The sequence below is a fragment of the Leptonotus elevatus genome, chromosome 5, assembly GCF_054856555.1.
Source record: "Leptonotus elevatus isolate MCC_2025b chromosome 5, RoL_Lele_1.0, whole genome shotgun sequence".
Lineage (NCBI taxonomy): Eukaryota > Metazoa > Chordata > Actinopteri > Syngnathiformes > Syngnathidae > Leptonotus > Leptonotus elevatus.
In genome coordinates, this window is record NC_141243.1 from 25,801,307 (window position 1) to 25,814,055 (window position 12,749).

Here is a 12,749-nt window from a genome sequence, read left to right on the forward strand (position 1 = left end):
TCAGACGCTCCGGCTCTGCTGAAGTCAATCTGGGCATATTATGGTCCTATGATAATTATATGTTTTTCTTGGTGGCTGGATGAAAATCGGTATAAGTACGAATCCTAATTAGCTTGTTTAATTCAGAACACAAGCCGTCTTTTGCAGTAGCTGTACAGTGTTAGATTTTAGCTAACTAAATTAACTCCACCATTAGCATCATTATTAGCATAATTGTTTATTCAAATGCACAAACAATGTAAACAATAAAATGTTTGACCATTTGCAAGATACCTCGTCACTCATTCTTGCAGGTACCACAGACACCCTCTGCTGCTGTACAGCAAGATACCGGTGCTTGGCTGAGTGTCAACTTGATAACATCGATGTTATGTCTAAAATGCTTTTGGTCACATAAAGAAAATTAAAATGTTATGATGGTTCAGCACAGTTTTTTGTTGTTGTTGCTATGTCCACTTATATCAATTTGTGAAGTGATGCTAGAGGCAAGGCACTCTGGGTTATTTTGAGGCAGGTTCTGCTGCTAGCTAAAGTAAGCTAAAAACACATTGGCTAAAAATGCACTTGTTCTAATATTTACTTATTTTCTTAAACTTGTATTACAATTTTAACTTTTGTGCTGCTGGGAAATGAAAATAAAGACCTCAAGGAGGCTATTTCTGGAGAAATCTCAAAATCATTTGTTTTTGTCCAATTTTTCGTGTTTAGCTTGAAATTAATGTTTTTGCTGGAATGGGTCACAGTATAGTATCATAGTCATAGTATCGGCTTTTGAATTGCATGTTAGACTTGCATGTTAACTTTCATTTGTACAATATGCTTTACACAGTGATGCCTGTATTTAATGCAGTGCTGCCTCATTAATCGAATGTCGTAGGCATTCATTGTTGTTTTTTCGGCCTTGCTCCTTAGGTGCAGAGATTTCTCAAGATTCTTAATTCTGAATTTCTTGATGATATAGCTGATAAAATCTCTAAATTCCTTGCAAATGTACGTTGAGAAATGTTCTTAAAGTTGGACTACTTTCTTACACAGTAGTTCACCAAGTGGTGAACCTCCTCGACCTATCCTTGCTTGCGACCAGCTGGGCGTTTTGGGGATGGTCCTTTTATACTCAAACATGACACTCACCTGTTTCCAATTAACTTGTTCACCCGTGGAATGTTCTGTTGTTGTTGTTGTTGTTGTTTTAGCATTCCTCATCATTCCCAGTCTTTTGTTGTTCCTGTCCAAAACATTTTAATATCTTGCCTTTTTAGTCACTGTATTCCTTTATTTTTTACAATGTCCCAGCCTCATAAGAATGGGTGTTTGTAGTTTTATTTAAAGATTTATGTTATGCTTGATTAATTTCTCATATATTGTCATAATTTCAATAAACACATGAGCCTTATACCTTATAGCCTATATGGTGAGTTTAGGCATCTCTTTTGTATTTTTTCTTTTATGTCAATTCATCACTTTTTACATGATTGTTGTCAAATACCAAAAATACACATGACTTCTATTAATCATATCAACATTGAGAGCATACTGTAACTGAACCCAACTAAACTAGTGCATGGCAATGTAGCATGATGTATATATCTACAGTATGAAATCAATTATTTACAGCCATAACTACCGGTTGTATACAGTGTATATATATATATATAAAACAAAACGTTATAAAATATTCCAGAATAAAATGGACACCCATACAAATCTTTACCTGTAATGAGAAATCCAAGTGGTGCTTTGACACAGTTACAGTCATCCTGAGTTATAATACATTTGAAACATTAACAGTTAAAAACACACAAAAAATTGTCTAATTTCTAAAAAGCATTTCCTCACTGATATCTGTGCTAATCTCCAGACACAAGTTTATGGCAACAGTGCTTCTGCTGTAGCTGACTAGGCAGCTGACAAGTTTGATCTGATGGAATCCTCTCGTAGCTGGCGGTGCTTCCCAATGGTAGACTCTTCAATGTGTGCTCGACGCTCAATGGTAATCCTATAATTTTTTCTGCAAAAGAGCAAATCATATTTTAAATTGCATGTACTTTATAATCATATCTGCTGAACTATAGAAATTGTTTGGCTGTATTGTTGGGTAAAATTGAGGGAAATGGTCATTAAATAGCACCACATCGGCCCCAAAAGACGCTGGTCCACCGGGCATCTGCCCTGATTGCCAGATGGCCAGTCTAGCCAGTTTGTATTACAATTATCAAGTTGACACTGTCCAGTCCATTAAAATACTGTAATGCTTTCATTCTGGGCTGAGGGTGGCTTTTCACCTGACATGTCAAGATGGTAATAATAATAGATATTATTTGTAACGCACTTTAAATTTATAAAATAAATCTCAAAGTGCACAGTACAAGCAACAATAAAAACAATAGAAAGACACAGTAAATGAAAAACAATAAAAAATCAGAGTAAAAAAAATGGTTTGTTTTAAGTGTTTTTGTCATTAATCAATCTGGGAAGGATGAAAAATGTTTAAGGGTAGAAGTTTTTAAGAAAAACTGTTCATGTATCTGAGTTCTGTTTTTTTAAGTGACAATCCAATTGACAGATAAACCATATTTTAAATGAGAAAAAACCCTGTATCTTCTTTAATAAATAAATATGATCAAGTTATGATGAAACTACTTTTATTTTGTCTTCCGATGCAGCCCCTGTAATCACAAAATAATAATAATAATAATACATTAGATTTATATAGCGCTTTTTTGGACACTCCAAGACACTTCACAGTGGTTGCATTATTCGTGCGCTCACACATTCACACTGTGGTGGAAGTAAGCTACTAACGTAGCCACAGCTGCCCTGGAGCAGGCTGACGGAAGCGTGGCTACCGTGCTCCGACCACCACCAAACATTCGCACCTTCCATACACCAGTGTGAGTAGCACTGGAGGCAATGTGTGTGAAGTGCCTTGCCCAAGGACACAACGACACATGACTTGGGGAGAGCGGGGGTCAAATATCCGACCTTCTGGTTACTGAACGACCGTCTCTATACCCTGAGCCACGGCCGCCACACAATACTGTATAAAATTATACTGTTCTCTAAAGCCAACAGCAAGCAAATGCTGTTTGTTTGTAGGAAATTTAACACACAGTCTTCAACGACAACACGTGTTTTTGGACCTTGTATTGAAACACCTGTGCTAACCACTAGTGTCTTCCAAATATAAACCAATCATTTTTAAATATCTATCCTGAGCACTGTGCTCATGCCATGTGGTGGCACTCGACTGAGAGGAAGACGGAATCTCCACCCTACCCCACCCCCCAAGGAGTGTGTTATGTGCACTATTTGTCTATTTACAAAGTGTATTGTGCAAAACTAGTGGAGTGAGTTAAGAGGAGCGACCAGCGGGGCCTCTCCTAACCCGGCGGGCAGATGGAGACAGCGCGGCGGGGCGATAGGAATTGCCCCCCGGATACCGGGGCCCGCAAGAGGTGCCAGGAGGCTCACTGGAGCGGGGCAGGTCACGCAATACATCCACCCGCCAGTCCGGCCCACAAGACCCGGGCCAGTGGTGGAGTCCCCGACCCAGGGGAGGGGGAGGAAGGTGGACAGCGAAGGGGGATGTGACGGGGGAGGAGACGACAAGAAGGGGAAGGGGCGGCGGCAGGGCAGCAGGAAGAGAGGGAAGAGGAGGAAGGGTGATGAGGGAGAAGGAGGAGGACAGGCAGGGTGAGGTGAGGAGGGAGAGGCAACAAGGGGGAGGAAGGGGGAGGGGAGAGGGAACCACGGGACACCCCGGAGGCCCAACTCCCCCGAACTACATCGCCGGGCAAGGAGCGACGGACCGCGCCGGAGCGGCTCCGCCCCAGACACCAGAGAGAGCACCCCAACGCAGCACCCCCAGGAAACGGCCGAGACGCAGCCGCCACCCAGCAGCCAAAAGAGGGGCAGAGCCGCCCATACCCGGCCAGGGGGGACAGCACCTAGAAAGTTAACCAACAAACATGCAGTGATTCCGAATATTAACCCTTAGTGCTCATTGGAAGTGAATCTTGAAGAATTGTTGACTGTAAAGGTGTCATTTGATGTGTTCTAATCGACCCTGCTGGCAGCAACTGGGTTCCTGACTATAAAAACACAACCATTATGTCAAATACAGAAGCAGCAATATAAGTTATAGCGGTGTGGTGGCTCTCGCTAGCAGGCAGAATCAAGATTTTAATTAAAATATTCTATGTACATAGACCATGTTTGTATACATTTTTATATTTGTTTTTTATTCAAAGCAGAGATTTTTTCCATTAAACTGTGATTTACGAGGTTAGACCATTGGTCAATATTCAGAGTTTGTTTATTTTTCCAGTTAACAAGAATTGTTTTTTTGCCGATAACAAGGGCTACAAGTGTAGATGGAAATTGTTTACGTGGTAAGTCAGTTGTTGTTAGGTCACCTAGCAAACACAAGCTTGGAGATAAAGGTATCATACAGTTTAAGATAGCGGAAAGTTTTTCTAAGACTTTAGTCCAGAAATACATAACCGGAGTGCATAACCATAAAGCATGAAAATAAGTGTCGGCAGTGTTTTGTGAACACTGGAGACAAATGTCGGCGTCTGAAAGTCCCATTTTCTTCATGTGTTCTATGAATAATTTTATATTGGATAAATTGTAAATGTGTGTGTTTTGTCATTTTAAATACGTTATCACAAACTTGAATCCAAAGTCAGATTCCGGAGCTATAGACAGGTCTGTCTCTCTCCACTCCCCCCCCCCCCACCCCCACCCCCCAAAAAAAAGAAAAGAAAAAGAAAAAAAGTGCAACACCGCAGTGGCTCCCCATAGAGGAAGGCGGTGCGGTGTGGGATAATGTTGCTGCTCGGGTGTCGGGTCAATGCGTACATTTAAATGTAGTCCTTTGCAATCACAATAATATTACAGGGGAAACCTGTTGAATGGTAACTCATTAATTAATTTCATTTAGGTGCAATCCTGCGGGGGAGAAGCACACTTGACTTAATAGGGAATATAAAAACATTATTCAAACGGTTATAAGAAAAAAACACACAATTATATGCTGGGATGTGAGCGCATGACTATACGGCTGTTAATGTTGCAAATGTAAGGACGGATTAAATTGTGTATGTAGGTGATGGACTGTGATGTGAAACGGTACCGCTCAAAAAGATAACTGTCCGAAAATGCAAGCATATCTATGCGTGGTCTCATAACAATCTCACGACGAATATTTAATTCACTGCGCAATGAAGCGGCACCTTCATCAATAGGGTCATTGTCAAAAGGACATGCCATGTTCGTGACAAAAGTGGACTTTCATTGTGAAAAACCTGCAACCGTCTTTGGTTCATGGAACATGTTACTACGGTAACTGACCGAGAGCTTAAATTACCTATTTTTATGAAACAGGCTAGTTACCTCTTTTCCTCTGGTTTCAGTTGCTTTCCTTTCTGAAACGGAAAACGCAGAGTATCCCATATTTCAGGGTTTCTTGACCCAGAGTTCTCACTAAACCTGCTTTGTGAAATAGACCCCCCTCGCTTAACCCTCATCCTACCATGCTATTTTACACCTTAATTTTACCGTGTGGGCTCCAGTTGGACCCCAAGACTTAAAAAATAATAATTAAAGCTTCTAAAAACAAAATTACCAGATTATTTTTGCTCACATCTCAAGGGCCTAGAGCATAGAAAAACATACTTAAACAATGAACACTTAACCAAGAAAATGTCCTGTATAGAGAAACAATGCCACTAAATTCAAATTTTGTGGTCGCCGATCTTTACAACTGTCATCATAACCACATACAAGAACACACTTGTCCATAATGCGAGATCATAGATGGAGTGTTTGAGGTCTCTCCAAGAAAGTTTACGCTCATTCATTACAGACTACTTGCTGCTTGCTGTGGTATGAGCACACAACCCGTTTGAATTGTACACACTCAAGCCTGACCTTCCTGTCCTGCCCTCGGGGACAAAAGCTGTCCTCTTTCCCTGTGTGGTTGGATATTGACCCTGTTGGACAACATGAGCAGGTTCAACTCCAAAGAGCTTCATAGCGAGCTTCACTGGGGCATGGAGTGTGGCAATGTTTGCTCGATGCTGGACTTGAGGTGTTACAAGTCGGCATGCCAGCTCTGAGAGAAAGATACGCCTCCTTCGACCTCCCTCAGAGGCCTTCCACTCTGTATAGTTGCCCATCCAGATTACAAATGCTGTAATAGCACCTACATCAAGGATGTTGCCAAACAGCACAACATGCCAACGGTTTACTTTACTTCTCGTAGTGAACGTGGTAGCCAGATGGTCAAAAGTGTCAACAGCACTCTTTATTTGATTGTAGTGGAGGGTGATCTCTGACTTTTGAGTATCACATTCTGTGCTGGCATCATGGTGCATGGTTCATAGGCAATAAATGCCTTGTTCTGGTTTGGCACAAAGGAAACAATGGTTACTTGGTTCTTGAAGCCAAACATTAAGCTCTAGATGTCCCTCTGATTGTTAGCCTTCTCTGCTTCAGGAATGTCTGGCTTGTTGGAGCGAATGGTGCCCACATAGGTCAGGCCATCCTCCAGCAAGTCTTGTGCAAGGGGCAGTGAAGTGAAAAAAATATCAGCAGTCACATTTCGTGATTGTGACCAAGTAATATTAATTATTTTATGATATTTTTGCTGGGGTCTGTTTGGACCTGAGAGAGGATATTATTAGAATATTCACATTGTTGTTCCGATTTTACTTTTCTTTAGGTTATATAATAATGTTACATAGACAAAAAGTAGTGTCCAGGGTCCAAATGGACCCTACACGGTAGGATGAGGGTTACAGCAATGGTAGTTATTACACAAAACGGCAAGCAGGTGGCAGCAGAGTATAAGAGGGCCAGGGCCTTGTTGCAACAAGCTCTTTTTCCCAATGTTTTAAACAGATTTGCGAATGATGAAACTTAGCTTAATTCTAATGCTAATTGCTGCAAAACGGAAACATACACAATATACTTTTTTTTCTGATGAAAAAAGAGACAAATATTTATTTTGGTAGGTTCCATGTTTTTATAACAATAGAACGCAACATTCTGTGGGCCTTGCAAAATCAGTCAAAATCCAGTAAAACAGTTGGGAGTGAAGGGGGTTGCTTCAGTGAAAATGGCTAGGAGTGAATGAGTAAATGATCTGTTGTTCAAGTAAATGCACATCCTCAACTTTGCTGTCCGCTGTGATCACAGGCGCAGATGGCATTAGGGATGGGGGGAGGACCGATTTCAGAACAACTTTGATCCGTCCCCCTCCAGTGAGGTATCTATGATCTTCGGTGAACCATGAAAGTGTACGCTGGGTAGACTGAGTGAGTTGACTCGGCAAAATCTGACGTGAACAGAATATAGCCAATCAAAAAAGCTCTCTGACACGAGGAAGGGGCAATCCAGCAATACCAGTCAGATGTAGTGTTGATGAGCCATCCGTTTTCTTCCTCACTTGGGTCGCGAGAGTGCTGGAGCCTGGAGGCTATCCCAGCTATCTTCGGGCGCTAGGCGGCCTACCCGATGTCGTTTTTGTGTAAACATGGGCTCCGTTGGCCATAGGAATTATTTTCTAAAGCTATTATTTCCTTGCAGACGTTCCCTTATAACGCGGGTCTCCGCTCCCTTTTTCCGTACTCTTCGGAAACATTCGGACAAACATCGGCGCATATCCGGAGTAGTTTGTTCGTCGTGTTTGTGAAGTCACGTGTGATCACGCGAGAGCTTTTATGTGTAGGATATGCGGCGTTTTCCAAAGACAAAACATATTTTCGACCCATGTGAGGAATAAGCGGTTTGGAAAATGGATTGGGAAGATTTGAAAAATCCTTATGTGTAGTGTACCAGCCTTAAGGCTGGGAAGGTGAAGTAAAAGGGGAGCACGCAATTCCTGTATTATGGTGTTGGGTCTCAAAATTCTCACTCTCAGTGGAACTTGAACACACTGTCAAAAAAGTCACTAATCACGCTTGTTTTTATATTTTCGCTTTAGCTTGGTAGGTCTTGTGGCATGTAATCAACAACACTAGCTGAACTAAAATAGTACTTAAAAATATATGTGTAAATAGTCACATTCTTTTTAAAATTGGGCCAACACGTATTTTTATTTATTTATATATTTTTTGCAGTGGAGAGTCAAGTGCAGCTGACGAAAAACGGGTAGCTTGCAATGCAAAAATTAAGAAACAAAAAACAATAACTGCGTTTTTCCAAAAGACAAATGATGTAAGTAGGCTCTCCAACAAGTCTTCCAACATTAACGGCCATATTGGTCGTTTTACCATGCACCAAAATATGACCAAGTGTCACATTTTGTAATTTAGCGATCTCTATCGGCCATGTTAAATAGCAAAAAAATACAAAACTGAGACTCAAACCCGGATCATCTGGTCAGGAGAATTTCGTCTAACTTACTGAGCTAACATTCCAGTAATGATCTTAGTGTTCATTTTTAGTGTTGACATGTATGTCAATTCGCCGTCATGGACTAATGGTTGAGATAAGGAAGAGGCACAGTGAAGTTGTAGACCGTTAGAAAACATGTAGTCAACACTAAAACAATCACTGGCCAAATAGCTGTCAGATAAACACTCGTCTTCTGACAAGTCGGACCGGGTTCAAGTCTCACATTATCATTTTTGCGCTATTTAACATGGCCGATAGAGTTTGCTAAACTAAAACATAACACTTGGTCGTAATTTGGCACCTTTTCAAAACGACCTATGTGGTCGTATTTATTGGAGGACTGTCTCAGGCTTTCGTATCCTATGTACTGTATTGTCTGTTGAAGACATGCATGTTAGCCTAATAGTTTCATAATGTTGAATAGCTTGTCTCACAAAAATAAACAAAAACAAACAAAAAAACGACAGTTGCTCTTACCAGAAGGCTAAATGTAAAGCAAAAAACATGTTTATGCTGTAGATGAATATATTTTATTATTATTATGATGATCCATCCATCCATTTTCTTAACCGCTTAGTCCTCACAAGAGTCGCGGGGGGCGCTGGAGCCTATCCCAGCTGGCTTCGGGCAGTAGGCGGGATACACCCTGAACTGGTTGCCAGCCAATCCAGGGTATTATTATTATTATCCTGGCTAATGCAGGCAATGGGGTGCCTGATGACAGTGAGGCAGGCCAATCAAGAGAGGATATGCCTGAGCTCAGCATCCACAGTAAAAAACAACAACAAAAACGACTGTATGAGGAAGAAGAAACAGACAGAATGAAGACAAAAGAAACAGTGACAGAAAAAGAAGATACAGAAGGTGACAATGAGGGAGAATAAGTTGCTGTGATGACATATACAAAGCCAAATCAACCTGACCCCAAAGTTTGGCCAAAAACAAATCCTCAAAGGATGGGCACTGACATTTCAAAAAGGAAGTTACGAAAAGTATCCCTGGATACATGTTAATATCGGTAGTGATGGTGTTTTGTATTTTCACTTCTTAAATACTGTACGACAAGTAAACAAGCAAAAGGCAAAAGTGTAGATACAGCTTTCATCAATACTGGATTTAAAAACTGGGGAAAAAAGCACTTGAAAATGTTTCATTACATGACAAATCAGAGGGGCACAAACTGGCAGTTACAACTTCTGCATATGAAAACAGGCCAGTTACCACACAGTTAAAAAAAATGCAGTCAGTGCACAACAGGCAGAAAACAAAGCTAACCTATTAAAAATAATAGGTGGAGAAATGTTTTTGGCAAGGCAGGGATTGGCCTTTAGGGGCCATGAACATCTTCTGAGATACAAAGCTGAAGATGATCAGTCATTCATTAGGTGGTTATCTTCAAACAGGGGTGTGCACACATCCTGGGATTGTCAAAATGAACAGATACATTTGATGAGTTCATCCATTGTCAGTAAAATAGCAGATGAGATCCGTTCCTTATCAGTGTTGCATAGGGCTGGGTTTAAAAAAACGATATATCGATATTGAATCGATATTCCTTTTCATAGTCCAATATTGATTCATAAAACCATGAATCGATACTTTTAAATATGGCTAGCAAATGCAAATGTGCCTTTCTGTTATTCAGAGTTCCCCAAGAGGAGCCCAGTGTTTTGCCACTTTACTTACATAGTGCTGTGGTTGTAATATATTTCAATTTGTTTGGTTTTGATCAGGTCTGGTTTAATAAAACATACATGATTAATGTAACTGGATTGGATTCAATTCTAAATGTAAATATTCATATTTTCTTTCATAATAATGCACCAATTAAGAGCAAGAAGTTTATATTTGCAGAATTTATACTTCTGAGAATGTCTTCCATATAAAAGTAAAATTGGTCCTGCATGAAATCCTTAACTAAATCGAAAATTAATGTGAATCGAATCAAATCGGGGTCTTCTGAATTGAATCGATTTTGGAAATCTGAATCGATACCCAGCCCTAGTGTTGCAGTATTCCATTATTATGAATGGGACCAGGGATGTCTGGTGTTGAGCAGGAAGCGATGTGCCTACGTTATGTTGACTCATTCAAAGGGTTTTATGAAGCAACCTCTACAACAGGTGAAAATCTTGACTGGACAGGACATGAGTAGACTGGTCGCCGTGACTTGGCTGAACGTGACGACTTGGCTGAACGTGGACGACTTGGATGAACGTGGATGACTTGACAGTGACGAGGACGAGGACGACCTAACTGTGACGAGGACGACCTAACTGTGACAAGGACGACCTAACTGTGACAAGGGCTTAGCTTTGACGAGACTCACAAACTTCCTCATATAACATCAACAATGCACCCACACTGACTGGGCAAACACAACAGACTAAGTACACCAACACTAATGAGACACACCTGGGGAAACACAAGTGGCTGAGGGCACTGATTGGTCACACATTGGGAAGGGAAGAAACGCACAGGTGGACGTGGTAACATAACGAGACAAAGGAAGAAACCAGGAATACATGACAAACACCAACCACAGACAAAAACAACAAGAACACCCATAACAAACAAAAACCCAACCCCCACAGAACCGAAACATGACAATTGCTGATATCAGGCCTCAGAGGTCAGGCATATGACTTTGAATATGGCAGAAAAGTACTCAGGTGCTCAGGCTGTTATTCAACGAGCACAGCCACTAGCACCATATATACATTGTGCAGCTGTGTCAATACACAACAAGCTTGCTCAGCCTCATGTATTGTACAAAATACACTCGACTGGATACATGACCTCGGCACATTTTTTGGCCAGCCAGCATGGTAAGGTGAAAGACACGTTTAAAGTCATTGTTGCAGCTGAAGGAGAAGGGCCTGCTGTCTATTATGTATGTATGTATGTATGTATGTATGTATGTATGTACGTATGTATGAACTGTACGCTCACCCGCTATCCGTGCTGTTCTCAGCCAATATGGCATGGTACTACTACTAAGTACTCTAGATGAGATGGCAGAGAGTTTATGGAAATGTTGTACTGGGACTTCTGCTTGCTTTGTATGTGATCAGTGAACTAGAGATTCAAAATGCAGCTCTCCAAAAAAAGACTCAAACAATGCAGGGGATGCTTTCTGCAGTTTCCTTGGTCCAATATATCTTGAAATCCAAAAGAAGCCCAGAGCACTTTGAGGCTATTTTTAAGGAGGCAGAGGAAACGTGTGACAATCTGTCTCTCGAGCCCATTGTTCCACCCTGCACACGTAGGGTTTCCTAAAAGATTTTCTGGAAATGCACCTAACTACACACCTGGATCAGCTGTGGATTTTTACAGAGTAGAGTATTACCGGATCCTAGACACAGTTGATACACAAATTACTGAGAGGTTTATGCAACCAGGCATTCAAACATTAAAATTACTGGAAAACGTACTCCTGACTCCCATTACAAGTGCTGCAGCAGTTCGCACATATCCTGAACTGAAAGAAGAAGACTTGAAAATACAACTGGGACAAGTCAGATTTCAATCCAATTGTTTCAAATTTTTAAGCAAATTTACTGAAAATGCGCAAATCGGACATGCAACTTATAGCTGTTTCCATCTGTTCTTCTTTTGTAAATATTGAGAGGGGACTCCGCCGCTGTAGGTGGCGGTATACATCATAGATATGTGATCCACCAGAAATTTAAAAGAAGCAGAACAAGACAAGGGGCCTCATTTATAAAGCTTGCATACGATTAAAATGAGGCCAAAACTCTACGTACGAACATTTCTGCTCCAAAGGTGATATTTATAGAAAACAAACTGAACGTGAAACTTTACGCGCCGCCACGTCAAGTCTGTACCTACCGTACGCAATCCGCACATTCTGGAGACATGGTGGTGCATTTTGATTCCTCAAATGGCATGTATGCTGGATGTTGGGTCACAATATATATATATTATTTTTTTTGCTCCAGATTTGCTCCAATGTCACAAGCACGCCGCGGGGCAGAAAGCACGCGAATGAACTTAATTAAACATTTTAAGCGCTCGTCTTCTCTCATTGATTACCTATCTTGAAAAAGCATATGGACATCTACTGCACGCAAGCATTATCAACAATACAATATAGTAATTGCATCTACCCGCCAGCACATATGCCATTAAAGGCTATTGACACAAGACAACAAGGATGAAAATTTGCTAGAAAAATACAGTCTGGTCCCACAAAAATCCCGCAAATAAATAAAAGAAAGCAACGCGCACATCAATAAAGTCTGTCATAAATGTTCACAATGCGATCCACACAGCCGTGATGCAGGATGAAGATCCAAAATAAACACATTGGGAATATTAATAGA

The 12,749-nt window shown here is 40.9% G+C and overlaps 1 protein-coding gene across 1 annotated transcript in view; it reads right to left on the reverse strand.

Moving 5' to 3' along the window:
- Positions 1 to 208: 208 nt before the first annotated feature.
- The window catches only part of npr3 (natriuretic peptide receptor 3), a 44,782-nt gene continuing 32,241 nt past the window's right edge, over positions 209 to 12,749 (reverse strand). Inside the window, exon 8 of the mRNA XM_086076047.1 lies at positions 209 to 2,008. Within this exon, the coding sequence (XP_085932173.1) occupies positions 1,897 to 2,008 (112 nt within the window). The 3' untranslated portion in view covers positions 209 to 1,896. The remainder of the gene's footprint in view (positions 2,009 to 12,749) is intronic.